At 48.2% G+C, this 17,890-nt stretch overlaps 2 protein-coding genes across 5 annotated transcripts in view; one reads left to right on the plus strand and one right to left on the minus strand.

Moving 5' to 3' along the window:
* Positions 1-1,294: 1,294 nt before the first annotated feature.
* On the minus strand, positions 1,295-8,687 carry LOC129697566 (39S ribosomal protein L14, mitochondrial-like). Its single transcript, XM_055636240.1, has 3 exons — positions 8,632-8,687; positions 7,158-7,331; positions 1,295-1,805 (listed from the first exon to the last, which is right to left on the minus strand). The coding sequence occupies exons 2-3, from the start codon at positions 7,223-7,225 to the stop codon at positions 1,439-1,441; spliced, it is 435 nt and encodes a 144-aa protein (XP_055492215.1). The 5' UTR covers positions 7,226-7,331; positions 8,632-8,687; the 3' UTR covers positions 1,295-1,438.
* Positions 8,688-9,143: 456 nt separating this feature from the next.
* LOC129697565 (CSC1-like protein 2) overlaps positions 9,144-17,890 on the plus strand; it is a 138,134-nt gene continuing 129,387 nt past the window's right edge. For 2 of the 4 annotated variants that reach the window (XM_055636235.1, XM_055636239.1), the window contains exon 1: positions 9,145-9,352. The gene's annotated coding sequence lies outside the window, so the exon portion shown is untranslated. Of the gene's footprint in view, positions 9,353-9,801; positions 9,986-17,890 lie in introns of those variants that run through there. The other 2 variants (XM_055636238.1, XM_055636236.1) reach the window with 2 other exon arrangements.

Genomic DNA, 17,890 nt, shown 5'->3' on the forward strand with positions numbered 1-17,890 from the left:
CCCGGGATAGACAGAGTTGATGTGGACAAGCTTTTCCCTTTGAGAATAGGGAAGATTCAAACAAGAGGACATGACTTCAGAATTAAGGGACAGAAGTTTAGGGGTAATATGAGGGGGAACTTCTTTACTCAGAGAGTGGTAGCGGTGTGGAATGAGCTTCCAGTGGAAGTGGTGGAGGCAGTTTTCATTGGTATCATTTAAAAATAAATTGGATAGGCATATGGATGAGAAGGGAATGGAGGGTTATGGTATGAGTGCAGGCAGGTGGGACTAAGGGAAAAAAAGTTGTTCGGCACAGACTTGTAGGGCCGAGATGGCCTGTTTCCGTGCTGTAATTGTTATATGGTTATATGGTTATATGGAGTTCACAAGTTATAGGAGTAGAATTAGGCCATTCGGCCCATCGAGTCCACTCCGCCATTCAATCATTGCTGATCTCTGCCTCCTATTCCCATTTACCTGCCGTCTCCCCATAAACCTTGACACCCGATCTAATCAAGAATTTATCCGTCTCTGCCTTAAAATATCCACAGATGGCCTCTGTTGCAGCCCTGATTTGCCCTTGTCCTCTCTTGCTTCGAGGTCTCCTCCAATCAGTCTGAAGAAGGGTCCTGACTTGAAATGACCCACATCCATTTTCTCCAGAGATGCTGCCTAACTTGTTGAGGCATTCGGTGTCTTTTTTTGTAAACCAGCATCTGCAGTTCCTGGTGTCTCTACTTCCTCTGGAAGCCATTTTTATATACCCATCATTGCTAATAACATCACCATTGAAGGTCTTAGTCCAGAGGAGGTTTATAAAAATAATCCCAGGAATTGGGGGGTTAACATATGATGACCGTTTGACAGCATTGGGCCTCTACTCGCTGGAGTTTAGAAGGATGAGGAGGGGACCTCATTGAAACTTACCGAATACTGAAAGGCCTGGATAGAGTGGATGTGGAGAGGATGTTTCCACTAATGGGAGTCGAGGACTAGAGGTCATTAAAGGGTGTTCCTTTAGGAAGGAGATGAGGAGGAGGAATTTATTTTGTGAGGAAAATCTGTGGAGGCCATGTCAATGGATATTTTTAAAGCAGAGATAGATAGATTCTTGATTAGTACGGGTGTCAGAGGTTATGGAGAGAAGGCAGGAGAATGGGGTTAGGAGGGAGAGATAGATCAGCCATGATTGAATGGCAGAGTAGGTGTGATGGGCTGAATGGCCTAATTCTGCTCCTATGATATGTTGATTAGGAGTTTACAAAGTGTGCTGAAATATTCCGGTAGCATAAATAAGGTTCATAGACAGCTAGAACATCAAGTACGTTTAATATATAAAATGGAGAGCTGGTAGTGCAGAACCAACTTCAAAACTTGGAAGGAAGAGCAGTAGCCATGCAAGCTGCAGGAAGTGATTGAGTCTCATAATGTGATGGCCATAGTTGGTGGTTCCCAGTCAGACAAACGTCTGAGCAATGGCTAGCACTTTGGAATACTCGCCTTTCAGCCGCCGCAGGCTGGTGGGGATGGGCACCTTGATGCGTGTCCCCGTGGGGTTGCCGTTGTCTTCGATGAGCACCACGTTGTTGGAGTCGAACCTGGCCGTCATCCTGGGGCCAGGCATCTTGTGGCCGACGATCAGAGCTTTCTTCTTCTGCCCTTTGATGGCCAGCAAGATCTTGTCGCCCACTTTGCCGACGCCGTTCTTGGTGTAGACGTGAATGCACTTGGGTGGCCGGTGGTACGGGGTGTTGCCGAGGGGGCTGTTGTCCACCACCCGCACCTTGGTCATTTTCTGTATGGCCGCACAGACCGGCGAGGTACTGAGGCGAGGGGCGGGAACGGAAAAACCAGTGTAAACAACAGATACAAAAACACACGAGTAGGACGGAAGTCTTCCCTCCACCACCCACCATTCGATTGAGGCACAAGGAACTGCAGATGCTGGAGTAACTCAGCGGGCCAGGCAGCATCTCTGGAGAACATGGATAGGTGACATTTCTGGGCAGGTACCCTTCTTCAGACCCAATTCGAAGCTTATAGTCTGCTTACATTTACACTCAGTTCATATTCACACCACACCAATCAAAGGAAGAATAATTCAAGGGGGGGCAAATGTAAACCTGTGGAAAGCAGGAGACATACAGCACAGAAACAGGTCCTTCGCCCCAATGATTCCTCAAGTTATCCCCATTTTATCCCATTTGGCCCATATCCCTTTAAACCGCAGTACTGTACAGGAACAGGTTGTACTCAATGTCTGTGCTGAACATGATGGCAAGTTAATCTCCTCTGCCTACAGATTCAACTTTAATTGTCATTGTCAGTGTACAGTATAGAGACAACGAAATGCAGTTAGCATTTCCCTGGAAGAGCGACATAGAATATGATTTCAATAAATAAATCTATTTACATGTATACAGACATAGTGTTATTCCTGTGGGAGGAGTGTCCGGGGGTGGGGGTGATTGGCAGTCACCGAGGTACATTGTTGAGTAGAGTGACAGCCGCAGGGAAGAAGCTGTTCCTGGACCTGCTGGTCCGGCAACGGAGAGACCTGTAGCGCCTCCCAGATGGTAGGAGGGTAAACAGTCCATGGTAGGGTGAGAGCAGTTCTTGGCGATGCTGAGCGCCCTCCGCAGACAAAGCTTGCTTTGGACAGACTCAATGGAGGGGAGCGAGGAACCGGTGATGTGTTGGGCAATTTTCACCACCCTCTGCAGTGCTTTACGGTCGGAGACAGAGCAGTTGCCATACCATACTGTGATACAGTTGGTAAGGATGCTCTAGATGGTGCAGCGGTAGAAGTTCACCAGGATCTGAGGAGACAGATGGACCTTCTTCAGTCTCCTCAGGTAGAAGAGACGCTGGTGAGCCTTCTTGATCAGAGTAGAGGTATTGTGGGTCCAAGAGAGGTCATCGGAGATGTTGACCCCCAGGAACCTGAAGCTGGAAACATGTTCCACCTCCGTCCCGTTGATGTGGATGGGGGTGTGCGTGCCGTCCCTAGACTTCCTGAAGTCTACAAGGAGCTTTTTGGTCTTCTTGGAGTTAAGGGCCAGGTTGTTGTCAGCGCACCATGCTGCTAGGAGCTGGACCTCCTCCCTATAGGCCGACTCATCGTTGTTGCTGATGAGGCCAATCACCGTTGTATCATCTGCATACTTGATGATGGTGTTAGTACCATGTACAGGTGTGCAGTCGTAGGTGAAGAGGGAGTAGAGGGGGCTCAGCACACAGCCCTATGGAACGTCGTAGTTCATGGTTGAAGAGGTGTGCTTGTCTAGCCTAACAAACTGGGGTCTGTTGGTTAGAAAGTCCAGTATCCAGTTGCAGAGGGAGGGGTCGATGCCCAGGTTACCGAGTTTGGTGATCAGGTTAGAGGGTATAATGGTGTTGAATGCTGATGCTACATGCCATCCATTGCACTCCATTCCCCGCATATCCATCTGCCTATCTAAAAGCATCTTAACTGCCACTATCGTATCTGCCCCCACCACCTTCTGTGTACAAAAATATGCCCAATACCGATCCTTTAAACTTTGACACTCCCAGCAGATCATCAGAAAAATTAAAGGGAGACAAAAAATGCTGGAGAAACTCAGTGGGTGAGGCAGCATCCATGGAGAGAAGGAACAGGCGACGTTTCGGGTCGAGAACCTGAAGGGCTGCCTCACCCGCTGAGTTTCTTCAACATTTTTTGTCTACCTTCAATTTTCCCAGCATCTGCAGTTCTTTCTTAAACATCAGAAAAATCAATCGGGTTCACCCGTGCCCTTCAAGGGGCATAGAACGGTGCAGCACAGAACAGGCCCTTTGGCCCACAATATCCAGGCCAAACATAATGCCCGTTAAACTAACCACCTCTGCCTACATGTGATCCATCTCCCTCCACATCCATGTGCCTATCTATAAACCTCAAGAGTCGTAGTGGTGAAAAGCATTTAAGGCTAAATGGCAGATTAATGGCATTCAAAATTAATCCTTGTGTATGTTAGAATCTAGGGATGTGAGGAATTGGGTTTGGATAGTATTATTACAAAATTATGTGCATGATGAACAGCATGGACTCTTTCTGTTCCATCTCCATGACTCTTCCTAGGAGGAAGAAAGATTCCAAGGGGGGTAAGGGGCAACCGTGACTAACAAGGGACGTCAGGGATGGTATAAAAATAAAAGAGAAGAAGTACAACGTAGCAAAGATGAGCGGGAAGCAAGAGGATCGGGTAATGTTTAAAGAGCAACAGAAGATAACTAAAAAGACAATACGGGGAGAAAAGATGAGGTACGAAGGTAAGCTAGCCAAGAATATAAAGGAGGATAGTAAAAGCTTATTTAGGTATGTGAAGAGGAAAAAATTAGTTATGACCAAAGTTGGACCCTTGAAGAACGAAAAAGGTGAATTTATTATGGGGAACAAGGAAATTGCAGATGAGTTGAACAGGCATTTTGGATCCGTCTTCACTAAGGAAGACACAAACAATCTTCCTGATATACTCGTGGCCAGAGGATCTGGGGTGACAGAGGAACTGAAGGAAATCCACATTAGGCAGGAAATGGTGTTGGGTAGACTGATGGGACTGAAGGCTGATAAATCCCCAGGGCCTGATGGTCTGCATCCCAGGGTACTTAAGGAAGTGGCTCGAGAAATCATGGATGTATTGGTGATAACTTTCCAATGTTCTATAGACTCAGGATCAGTTCCTGCGGATTGGAGGGTAGCTAATGTTATCCCACTTTTTAAGAAAGGCGGGAGAGAGAAAACAGGGAATTATAGACCAGTTAGCCTGACATCGGTGATGGGGAAGATGCTGGAGTCAATTATAAAAGATGAAATAGCCGCACATTTGGATAGCAGTATCAGGATCGGTCCATATCAGCATGGTTTTCCGAAGGGGAAATAATGCTTGAATAATCTTCTGGAATTTTTTGAGGATGTAACTAGGAAAATGGACAAGGGAGAGCCAGTGGATGTAGTGTACCTGGATTTTCAGAAAGCATTTGATAAGGTCCCACATAGGAGATTAGTGGGCAAAATTAGGGCACATGGTATTGGGGGTAGAGTGCTGACATGGATAGAAAATTGGTTGGCAGACAGGAAACAAAGAGTAGGGATTAACGGGTCTCTTTCAGAATAGCAGGCAGTGACTAGTGAGGTACCGCAAGGCTCGGTGCTGCGACCGCAGCTATCTATCTATCTATCTATATTACTAAAAGTCTGATCTTGACCGCTTTTGGCCCACTGTGTCTTGCGATTTCCGAGAGAACGTCGCCACCTACGGCCGTCAATTTTGACCACCTTGCTCAGAGCCCCCCTCTGCCTTCCGGGACCAGAGGATTTTTCCCATTGATAAAAAATCTGAGATATATTAATGTTTTTTTTAAATTCCCCATTCTCTCTGCTGCCCCCGCTGGTGGCAGGGGGAGGGACTATAATACCCATAAGTGTAGCACCTCACTCAGTCTCTGCCAGACCCAGGAAGCGAGAGGGTCATGGCTCTCTGAGCTGCGAGTAACACTGAACGCACGTCTACTTCACAGTGAGTCCCCTCGATGCGGCTGTAAAGTGGCTGCAGCCCAATTGTTTGCCTCGCCTTTTTTTAAAGTTTGTGTTCACAAAATGAATTTTGTTTGTCAGTTGGCCGCAGCCCAATTGTTTGCCTCGCCTTTTTAAAAAGTTTGTGTTCACAAAATGAATTTTGGTTGTTGGGTGGCTGCAGCCCAATTGTTTGATCGCCTTTTTAAAAAGTTTGTGTTCACAAAATGAATTTTGGTTGTCCGGTGGCTGCAGCCCAATTGTTTGCTTTGGCTTGGCTTTTAGAATCGTTGCAACAGTTGGCTGCCAGACCAAGAATCCATTCGGCCCACAAGGTCTATACTAGCCCCCTGGAAACCAGTACCTTCGGCCCGCAACACTCAAATTAGCGCAACAGACAGCCCCCCACTGTCGAGCAGTATTGGAATTGGTGGAGAGGTGGAATATTGCGTTGGTGACCAGCCCTCCCATGTGATGCTGGGACCCACCGGGTCCTACTTAGTCTAGTTTACAACATACATCGATGATTTGGATGAAGGGATTCATAGTAACATTTGCAAATTTGCAGATGACAAAAAGCTGGGTGGCAGTGTGAACTGTGAGGAGGATGCTATGAGAATGCAGGGTGACTTGGACAGGTTGGGGGAGTGAGCAGATGCATGGCAGATGAAGTTTAATGTGGATAAATGTGAGGTTATCCACTTTGGTATTAAAAACAGGAAGGCAGATTGCTATCTAAATGGCGTCAAGTTGGGAAAAGGTGAAGTACAACGGGATCTGGGGTCCTTGTTCATCAGTCTAAGAAAGTAAGCATGCAGGTACAGCAGGCAGTGAAGAAAGCGAATGGCATGTTGACCTTTATAACAAGAGGAGTCGAGTATCGAAACAAATAGGTCCTTCTGCAGTTGTACAGGCCCCTAGTGAGACTACACCTGGAGTATTGTGTGCAGCTTTGGTCCCCTAATTTGAGGAAGGACATTCTTGCTATTGAGGGGGTGCAGCGTAGGTTTACAAGATTAATTCCCGGGATGGCGGGACTGTCATATGCTGAGAGAATGGAGCAGCTGGGCATGTACACTCTGGAGTTTAGAAGGATGAGAGGATATCTTATTGAAACATATAAGATTGTTAAGGGTTTGGACAAGCTAGAGGCAGGAAACATGTTCCCGATGTTGGGGGAGTCCAGAACCCGGGGCATCAGTTTAAGAATAAGGGGTAAGCCATTTAGAATGGAGATGAGGAAACAAATTTTCTCACAGAGAGTTGTGAGTCTGTGGAATTCTCTGCCTCAGAGGGCGGTGGAGGCTAGTTCTCTGGATACTTTCAAAAGAGAGCTAGATAGGACTCTTAAAGATAGCCGAGTCAGGGGATATGGGGAACGGGATACTGATTGGGATGATCAGCCATGATCACATTGAATGGGGGTGTTGGCTCGAAGAGCCGAATGGCCTACTCCTGCACCTATTTTCTATTGTCTATGGTTCAAATGAAAGCAGATGAAAAGGCTGTGGGTTCAAGTCCTACAATGGAGATACTGTAAGTACATAATTGTAGGCTGTAACTCCAGAGGAAAGGCAGCAGCTCTACCGCTGTGCCTCTGTATTGCCCGAGGGACAACCTTGTGACAAATATGCAGTACCTGAACATCCGGCAAAGTGCTTCTGCAGTCGGAGTCAAAGGCACGAAGCCCCTTGTCAACAGTGCCATCGGGAACCCGAAGAACACAATAACCACAGCGGGAAAAACGTGAAGACTCTGGAAATCCTCATTAATATTAGGAAGCACTGTGAACGCTTAGCAAGGCAGGCAGCATCTGAGGAGAGAAAAACAAATCAGCCCTTCAGTTCACTGACTGTTTTCATAGATGGACCTTTATTTAAGTTTTAAGAATAACTAGACCAAGTGGGACCCGTTGGGCCCCGTTCCCCTAGCACAATATTCCACCACTCACCCATTCCCCCAACGCAACGAGTTTCCCCCAACACTATATTTCTAATGTTGCACCGAATATTCCTAATGTTACACCAACATTCTAAACACGAGTCCCAACACAAAATATTATCTGTTCATTCCCTCCACGGATGCTGCCTGACCGACTGAGTTCCTCCAACACTTTGCGTTCTGCTCCAATATTACCCTCACCTCCTCTCCCTCACTCCCCCCTCATCATCATCCCATCACCCTCCCTCTCAACCCAACACATCATCACCCTCACCCACCCACACCTTCACACCCTTACCCCTCCCATCCCCTCACCTCCATCCCATGTCCCCTCCCCGCAACACCACCTCTCATCCTCTCAACCCCTCCCTCATCCTCACCATCTCTCTCCCTCCTCACCATTCTCCCTCTCCCACCAGATGTTCACCCACACCTTCACACACCCCCGCCCCCTCACACAGAAAACCCTCACACCCTAACCCCCCACATTCTCACACCTTCACCTCTTCATCCTAAACCCCCCTCCCTCATACCTTCATCCTCACCCTTTCAGCTTCACACACATCCTCAATGTCATACCGTCACCCACACATCCTCTCCCCTTCCCCCTCATCTTCATCCTCACCCCCCCTCTCACCTCCCCCTCACCCCCACTCTCACCCCTTCCCCCTCACCCCTTCATCCTCACCCCCCCTCTCCCCCACTCTCACCCCTCCCCCTCACCCCTTCCCCCTCACCCCTTCATCCTCACCCTCTCACCTCCCCCCCTCGTCCCCACTCTCACCACCTTCCCCTCCCCCCACACATCCTCACCCCCTCTCACCTCCCCCTCACCCCCACTCTCACCCCTTCCCCCTCACCCCTTCATCCTCACCCCATCTCACCTCCCCCTCTCTCACCCCCTCCCCCTCACCCACACATCCTCACCCCCCCTCTCCCTACCCTCACCAATCCCTCCCTCACACCTTCATCCTCACACCCTCAACCTTTCTTCCTTTCTTCCTCACTCCTCCCCTCCTCACCTTCACCCTCACACTCTCACCCCCTCCCCTTCCCCCTCCATCACCCTTTCACCCCCTTCACCTCACCTCCCTCTCCCTCCCCATCCCCGCTCTACCCAAAGATGCTGTAGCTACTATAGGACCATTGCCTCTAACCCCCCTCGCCCTCACCCCGCGCGCTGTGATCCGGCACCGCTCGCCCTCCGCCACGCACGCGCGCTGACGCGTTACGCTGCGCGGAAACCCTGGCAACGTCGCGGCGGGGCTGGACGTCGCGCTGAAGCCGGGCGGTGACGTCAGCTCGTGGAGCTGGAGGGGCGGGGCCAGGGAGCACGTCCTGGCCGTGGACGTCAGCGCGTGGAGCTGGAAGGCGGGGCCAGAGAGCACGTCCTGGCGGTGACGTCAGCGCGCCCGGCTGGAAGGCGGGGCCAGGGAGCACGTCCTGGCGGTGACGTCAACGCGCTCTGCTGGAGGGCGGGGCCAGAGAGCACGTCCTGGCGGTGACGTCAGCGCGCTCGGCTGGAGGGCGGGGCCAGAGAGCACGTCCTGGCGGTGACGTCAACGCGCTCTGCTGGAGGGCGGGGCCAGAGAGCACGTCCTGGCGGTGACGTCAGCGCGCCCGGCTGGAGGGCGGGGGCAGAGAGCACGTCCTGGCGGTGACGTCAGCGCGCCCGGCTGGAGGGAGGGAGGCCGGCCATCCATACACTTGTTGTCTGTCGCCTCCTCCTGTCGGCCACTGGCAAGTGTTCGCTCGGCGGCCTCCAGGCAACAGTGTCGCTCTGCCGTCGCCGTCTGAAGCCCCGGCGGATTGACCGTGTCTTTCTCCGCGCCTGGATGGAGCCCGGGCCCGAGCGGCGGGCTGGTTGCTAGGGAGCGGCCGGCAGCAGTGCAGGTGGGAGCCCGGTTAGCCGGCCGGCCGGCGGGCATACAGGCATACATGCATACATACAGGCGCTGCAGGGACATACATGCATGCACCACTACACATAACCCAGTTCAATTCAACTCCTTCCGCAGCGGCTTGTAAAGGAGCCGGCATCTATTGCCCATTCCAGTTCCTAATAGAAACAAGGATTGCAGATACTGGTTTAAAAAAAAACAATTCTAATTTCCACTCCCCGGTCTACCTATTTTTTCCCCTTCAATGACGGGATGAAAACAAGACTGTATTTATATCTACAGCACAGAATGGCTTGGGCATTCTGACGTTAAATATTCAGGCAGTAGGAGCGGCTGCTGCGATTAATTCCAGTTGATTTTGCATTTGTACACCCATCAGTTTTGCAATTGGATCCCGAGTGTGTGTGTGTTTTGTGTTTGGAGAAGGTTGGGAAGGATAAGGATTTCTACCCTTTTATCTACACAATATCGCGTGTCCTTGTTTACGGCTTTTCATGCGAAGGGGGAGAAACGGCTCTAGAGCTACAATCCGTAAATCTACTCCACTACAATCCGTAATACCGTGTTTGCATCAGCAAATTTTAATCCTTCTCAATTCTGGGCATCGTCATTTGAGTTCTACGAGGTGAGTAATATTGCGTGCGAAATATTTTTCTATCAGCCCATCATATTTTAATAATTGATGTCGCAGTTCGCAGCAGGTCGGTTTCATCCTCTTCGTGTTGCGCTTGGTTGTTGACGATCCGATTACTCTCTTCACAATTTTAATTTTGTTGACTGCGAGGCGGTAAACAGTGAAAGCTGGATATTTGAATTGAACTGAGGTTTGTGAAACGAATCGAGAACTTGGGGTAGGTGAGATGTTTGAAGTATCCTATGGTAGACAAAAAATGCTGGAGAAACTCAGCGGGTGAGGCAGCATATCTGGAGAGAAGGAATTGGCGATGTTTCGGGTCGAGTCCCTTCTTCAGTATCCTATGTTGATCATTGGATTTTCTACTTTGATCCTTTTCTGTTGTTGATTTTTAATTGTCTCGAAGGTGCTAATCCATGTTGGGTCATTATTTAGGGACGGAACTGCAGATGCTGGTTTAATCCGAAGATGGACACAAAAAGGTGGAGTAATTTAGCGGGTCAAAGAGCATCTCTGGAGAAAAGGAATGGGTGACGTTTCGGGTTGAGACCCTTCTTCAGTCTATATGACTCGAAACGTCGCCTATTCCTTCTCTCCAGAGATGCCGTCCTACCTGCTGAGTTACTCCAGCATTTTGTGTCTATCCTATTCATTATTCATTACTCATCTGATCATCTGTAATTTACAGGTATAAATATACCCTAGATGTTCTTATAATATGGAGTGTAAAAACTATCCAAGGCTGGTCGCAAATTGAGACTTGGCAAAACTCAAAACTGTTGCAAGCTTTGCTGCAACTAGCGGGCTCGAACTGCAGATGTCGGCGACCCTACTGTGGACTTTGTTATGGTTATACTGTGTAGTAATGGTTTTACAGTATTATGTTCGTGTTTCCTAGTATTGCTGATTATTTACTATATTCTGTGCATTTATTATGTTATTACATCGCTGAGCCTCCAAATCCGAGGAAGGACATTATTGCCATAGAGGGAGTGCAGAGAAGGTTCACCAGACTGATTCCTGGGATGTCAGGACTTTCATATGAAGAAAGACTGGATAGACTTGGCTTATACTCGCTAGAATTTATGAGATTGAGGGAGGATCTTATAGAAACTTACAGGGGTTGGACAGGCTAGATGCAGGAAGATTGTTCCCGATGTTGGGGAAGTCCAGGACAAGGGGTCACACCTTAAGGATAAGGGGGAAATCCTTTAAGACCGAGATGAGAAAAACATTTTTCACACAGAGTGGTGAATCTGTGGAATTCTCAACCACAGAAGGTAGTTGAGGCCAGTTCATTGGCTATATTTAAGGGGGAGTTAGATGTGGCCCTTGTGGCTAAAGGGATCAGGGGGTATGGAGAGAAGGCAGGTACAGGATACTGGGTTGGATGATCAGCCATGATCATATTGAATAGCGGTGCAGGCTCGAAGGGCCGAATGGCCTACTCCTGCACCTATTTTCTGTGTATCTATGTGTCTATCTAAAAGGTGCAGCAAGTAAGAATTTAATTGCTCTGTTTCAGGTATATATATGACAATTATACACACTTGACGTGTGAGTAGTGTGCATGTCTATGAGCAATAGTGTTGTAATACAACCACTAAAGATTTATTTTCACCTGTGCAACAAAGGCATTTTTTCCTATGTGCTTGCCTGTTTTTGGGTCGTCAATAACGTACATAAAACGTCACAGCACAGAAACTGGCCCTTCGGCCCTCGGTGCCTGTACTGAACATGACGCGAGATTAAACAAGTCTCCTCTCCCTGCATGTGATCCACACTCCCCCAGTCCCAGCATATCCATGAGCCTATCTAAAAGTCTTGTAAACACCACTATCGTAGCTGTCTCCACCACCACCCCTGGCAGCGCGATCCAGGGTCCTGGCTTCGTTCTGGCTTTGTACCCTATCTCTGCCTCTTGTAATTTTATATACCTAAGAGGGTTGTGCATATTGTGAAGGTGTTGGAGACGATAAAGGTTGAGAAATAGTTGTCAGAATGGGTCGTACGGCCCACAGCGAAGAGGTATTGTTGATTTAACATTTTAATATTTACTAATAGGATATTTTTACACTTCTGGGCGGAAGAGGGGACTTTACTGGAAATTAAGTAAACACATCATGATGTGTGAATATTGGCATGTGCGTTGTGAATAGCTCTATTCGGCTGTTATGAGTAATTAGATCATGATGCAGATCTTCCCGTCATTGAGGTGTGCATTTATATTCAATGAGATATTCTTACCATCAAAACACATCAAGAGCCAAGTCAAAATTCATACTTGCTTCACATTAGTTTTTTTTTAATTATTAAGCAGAGTTACAATCAAACTGTCTTAAAGAAGGAACTGCAGATGCTGGCTTACCAAAAAAAAGGGACACAGTGCTGGAGTATTCAGCGGGTCAGGCAGCGGCTCTGGGGGAGCCTTCTTTAGATTGGTCAGGACCCATCTTAAGATTGATTGGTGTGGCGGGGGGGGAAACAAACCTGTAAAAGACCGGTGACGTTTGGTCGTCATACAGTGCCCTCCACAATGTTTGGAACAGACTCATCATTTATTTATTTGCCTCTCTACTCCACAATTTGCGATTTGTAATAGAAAAAATCACATATGGTTAAAGTGCACATTGTCAGATTTTAATAAAGGCCATTTTGGGTTCAGTTCGGGTGATTGACTTGGCCATTCAACAATTTACAATTTTTTCATTTTGAAAAACTCCTTTGTTGCTTTAGCAGTATGTTTGGGATCATTGTTTTGCTGCAGAATGAACCACTGGCCAATAGGTTTTGAGGCATTTGTTTGAGCATGAGCAGATAGGATCTATACACTTAAGAATTCATTATGCTACTACCATCAGCAGTTGTATCATCAATGAAGATAAGTGAACCAAAACCTTCAGCAGCCATACATGCCCAGGCCATAACATCCCCATCACCGCGTTTCATAGATGAGGTGGTATGCTTTTGATCTTGGGCAGTTCCTTCTCTTCTCCATACTTTGCTCTTGCCATCACTCTGGTTAATCTTCATCTCTTCTGTCCACAGACCTTTTTCCAGAACTGTGGTTGCTCTTTTAATTACTTCTTCGTAAACTGTAACCAGGCCATCCTATTTTTGCGGCTAACCAGTGGTTTGCATCTTGCAGTGTAGCCTCTGTATTTCTGTTCATGAAGTCTTCTGCAGACAGTGATCATTGTCAAATCCACACCTGACTCTTGAGTGTTTCTCATGTGTCGTACAGGTGTTTGGGGATTTTTCTTTTTTATAGAGAGAATTCTTCTGTCATCAGCTGCGGCGGTCTTCCTTGGCCTGCCAGTCCCTTTGCGATTAGTAAGCTCGCCAGTGCTCTCTTTCTTCTGAGTGATGTTCCAAACAGTTGATTTTGGTAAGCCTGAGGTTTAGCTGATGTCACTAACAGTTTATTCTTGTTTCTCAGTCTCCTAGTGGCTGCTTTGGCTTTCATTGACACAACTTTGGTCCTCATGTTGATAAACAGCAATAAAAGTTTCCAAAGGTGATGGAAAGACTAGGTGCTGAGAGCTCTCTTACACCTGCATTATAAACACCTCTGAAGCCATGTGTCCCAAACATTATGGTGCCTTGAAATGGGGGGGACTATGTATAAACACAGCAGTGATTTCTACATGGTAAAACCAAAATGTATAAAAATACCCTTTAATTAAAATCTGACAATGTGCACTCTATTTTTTCTATTACAAATCTCAAATTGTGGAGTACAGAGGCAAATAAATAAATGATGGGTCTTTGTCCCAAACATTATGGAGGGGACTGTATGTCCAAACAAGGGGAAAATGAAATTCTTACTTGGAGCAGTGCAACAGGCCTACAAACACAATACACACAGATAATACATAATGAGAACACACAAAAACAAAAGACAGTCCATAGAAGTTCCTAGCTGAGGCTAGTGTAATGAATGAAATGTTCAAGAGCCTGATGGTTGTTGGGAAGAAGCTATTCTTGAAGCTTCATTTTTAGATCCCTATACTACCAGATGGTTGGGGTGAGATGAGAGCATGGCCAGGGTGGTCTAGGTCTTTGATATTGGCTTTCTTGATGAGGCAGCAGCACCTGTCAATCCCTTCAATGACTCATCCCATCTTAAGGTTATGCTTCCTAGTTTGTGACATCTCACGATGGCAACAGCGAGGTAACCAAACTGCGACATTGCCCTCTGGTATGACTTGCATTTATGTAGCGACCTTTGTTTCAAACTATTTCCCGTAGATTTAATTGTTGAAAGGCAAGAGTGATGTGTTAACAGATATAGCACTTTTTGTTGTCCTTCAGCTGCCCACAAGCTAATATGAAAGGAATGGCTTTAATTTTTCGTGGTACAGGTGCACAACCTTTTATCCGAAAGCCTTGGGACCGGACACTTTTCGTAATTCAGAATTTTTCGGCTTTCGGAATGGAAGATTTTTAGCGTAGATTTTAACGGCTGGCTCAGTGGTAGAGTGCTCGGCTCATATCCGCAAGGTCGCGAGTTTGCGCCTCAATCCCGGCAGTTACTCGATCGCGAGTTTGAGTCTTCAATGTAGTTTTTTCTTGCAGAATAGGAGAGAATAGGGAGGGTTAGGCTGGGATCATTCTCTGCGAGATGATCTTAGTGCGGGAGACAAGTGTAGGAGAGGTGTACTGACTGTGTGGGCAGAACTTTGGAAGTGATTGCCCACCATTCTCAAAAGCCGCTGTGTCTCCCTGTCCCTCCAACTCCAGAGGAATCCGCTCCCCGATGGGCCGCTACGGCGACAAGTGGCAGTTCGCCTACAGCCCGAGCTGCGCCCCCTCATCCGCAACCCGGGTTCCTCTGGAGTTGGAGCGGGGCTGGGCTAGAGTTGTTGCTGGCTGTGAGTCTCTGGGATCTCCGTGCTTGCAGTGGGCCTGGGGGTCGGTGTCCCGATGAGGGGGCGCAGCTCGGGTTGTGGGCGAACTGCCACTTGTCGCTGTAGCGGCCCATCGGGGAGCGGCTTCTGGTGGTCCTGACGTCTCTCAGCTCCTGTCCAGGGGGATGGCCGGAGACGTCAGGACCAACAAGAACCCGCTCCCCGATGGGCCGCTACAGCGACAAGTGGCAGTTCGCCCACAGCCCGAGCTGCGCCCCCTCATCCGCAACCCGGGTTCCTCTGGAGTTGGAGCGGGGCTGGGCTAGAGTTGCTGCTAGCTGTGAGTCTCTGGGATATCCGTGCTTGCAGTCGGTGTCCCGTTGGTCCTCACGTCTCCGGTCACCCCCCCTGGAATGGAGCTGAGACTGGGAACTGTACCGCCCTTGCCCCCTCCCTCTGCAACTGCAAACAACCCCACAGTTCCCAGTCTCAGCTCCTGTACAGGGGGTGGCCGGAGACGTCACAGCCCGAGCTGCGCCCCCTCATCCGCAACCTCAAGACCAAGACGCACCTTGCACACCATCAGCTTCGGTCCCTACGGGGAGCGTGTTCTTCTGGAATTGGAACGGGGCTGGGCTGCTGCTGGCTGTGGGTCTCTGGGATCTCCGTGCTTGCAGTGGGCCTGGGGGCCGGTGTCCCGTTGGTCCTGACGTCTCCGGTGACTGGCACTAGCTCCGACGTGAAGACAGTGCAAAACCCCCGCGCCGGTGCAATGGGCGGGGAGCTGGAGAGGGGAGGGAAGGGGTCACACACATGGCCTGGAAACAGAGGGGTATAGGTGGGGTGAAACTTAAGGGAGCGACAGTTTGCTGCTGCCTGCCCGCTGAGTTAAAAAGTTCTCATGCAAGACTCACGATACGCTGTGTATCGTGAGTCTACTGTGGGAACTTTTTAACTGAGCGGGCAGGCAGCAGCAGATGGTAAATTATTAACCCTCCCGCGCAATATACCCTCACCTTCTCTTTTATGAATGGGGATTTAGTTCCCCTTTCTTCGAGGAGACCGACCGGAGGTTCCGCTGTCACCTCTGCGGGCCACCCTCGGTGAACGTTTTCAAGGACCTTTCTTCAAGGACTGAAAAAATGTCGCTATTCGGAGGTTTTCGTTATTTGGAACTTTGGATAAAAGGTTGTGCACCTGTATTGATAGAAGAATTGTGGTTGGTCTTCTGGTTAAACTTGAGCTTCACTGTATATCGGTACATGCGGTGATAAAGAACCATTGACTTATCTTCCTAGTGATGTGCAATTGAGCACGGGCCACAAATTCGATGAACATCTTCCACTCTCACTCTCGCCCAATCTTGCGATTGCAATAAAATTGCATCCCGAGTGCTTATTTGTCAGATGCGCTGGATATGAACCAAAGAAGGAAGTTCTTGTTTAAAAAGGCAAAAGTGCTGGGGCAACTCAGCAGGTTGGGCAGCATCTCTGGAGAACATGGGTAGGTGGCGTTTTGGATCGGGAGCCTGCTTCAGACTGATTGTGGGCGTAAAGCTGGAAGATAGTTGAGGTAGGCCAAAGCTTGGCAAGTAATGGTGAACACTGGTGAGGAAAGTTCTTAAGCTTTATGCACACAAGATGTAATAGCAATAAACATACACCAATTCAATTATTCTAAGTAATTATTCACGATGGTGCCGAAGTATGTCGAGCAGGAGTTCCCAACCTTTTTCATCCCGTTTACCCCTGGCAATTTCAATAGCACATAACAATGTTATTTCACTTATTTATGAACAACTAATGATGAACAGATACCAGAACCATACACAGTCAGTCAATGACAGTACAAATCAAGAATCAACAAATTTACCCCCTGGGTAGGTGAAATTTCCCCCCCTGGGGGTAAATGTACCCCAGGTTGGGAACCTTTGATGTAGAGCAACCGTATTAGTTCATTGTTGAGGTAAGTGGTGTACAAGGTGGTTCAGAAGCCGGATGGTTGATGAGGAGAATCTATCCTTGACCCTGAGGTCATGGTTATCAGAATCCTGTGCTCTCTTCCCAATGGGAGCAGCGAGGAGAGAGTGTAGCCAGGGTGGTGCGGGTCTTTGACAAATTGCTGCACCTCCAGTAGATACCTTTGCTGGTGGGGAGATCAGTACCTGTGTCCACCACCTTCTGCAGCCTCCTTCGTTCTTGAACGTTCAAATTTACAAACCAAGCAGTATGCTCGCTGCAGTGCACTTGTTGAAGCCCGGTAGAGTGTTTGGCAACATGCCTAATCGCCTCCAAACTTCTGAGGAAGTAAAGGCATTAATGTGTCTCTATGGATTTGAAGCTGCTGCGCTGCTTTTTACAGGAAGCTGGCATGGCACAAACTGACCCAAGCCAACACTATTTGCAAGTGGAAAGATGTTGCTAAACTGGAAAGAGAGCAGAGAGGATTTACGAGGCTGCTGCCAGGACTTGAGAGCCTGAGCTATAGGGATGGGTAGAGCTAGGATTTTATTCCTTGGAGTGTTGGAGACTGAGGGGTAATCTTGGAGAGTGTGTGTAAAAAAAATGAGGGTAATAGATAGGGTGAATGTAGTCTTTTACCCAGAGTAGGGGAATCAAGAGCCCGAGGATATAGATTTAAGGTGAGAGGGGAAAGAGGAACTCGAGGGGCAAAGTTTTCCACACGGGGGAGTGGTAGGGAAATAGAACAAGCTGCCAGAATAAGTAGTTGAGGCAGGTACTATAACAGCCATTGAAGGGATTTATCAGTGTTGCTGCCACAAAGGCAGCCAACGTCATCAGAGACCCAAACCATCCTGGCCTCGCACTCATTTCACTACTGCCATCGGGAAGAAGGTACAGGAGCGTGAAAACAGTAACGTCCAGGTTCAGAAGCAGCTTCTTACCAACAGCCATCGGGCTATTAAACACTACAACCTCATATAGGCTCTGTGTGTAGGCTTTTGTGTGTGTGTGTGTGTGGCTTTTGTGTGTGTGGCTTTTCTCTCTCTCGTTTGTCATATCATACTATCTTGCATATTCTGTTG

The sequence above is a fragment of the Leucoraja erinacea genome, chromosome 5 (assembly GCF_028641065.1).
Source record: "Leucoraja erinacea ecotype New England chromosome 5, Leri_hhj_1, whole genome shotgun sequence".
Lineage (NCBI taxonomy): Eukaryota > Metazoa > Chordata > Chondrichthyes > Rajiformes > Rajidae > Leucoraja > Leucoraja erinaceus.

Bases quoted from the DNA above. Each gene is read 5' to 3' on its own strand.
- LOC129697566 (XM_055636240.1), bottom strand. From the start codon at position 7,225: ATGGCACTGTTGACAAGGGGCTTCGTGCCTTTGACTCCGACTGCAGAA. The intron at 1,806-7,157 runs GTACTGCATATT...CCCTCGCCTCAG, and splicing joins GCACTTTGCCGGATGTTCAG to TACCTCGCCGGTCTGTGCGG.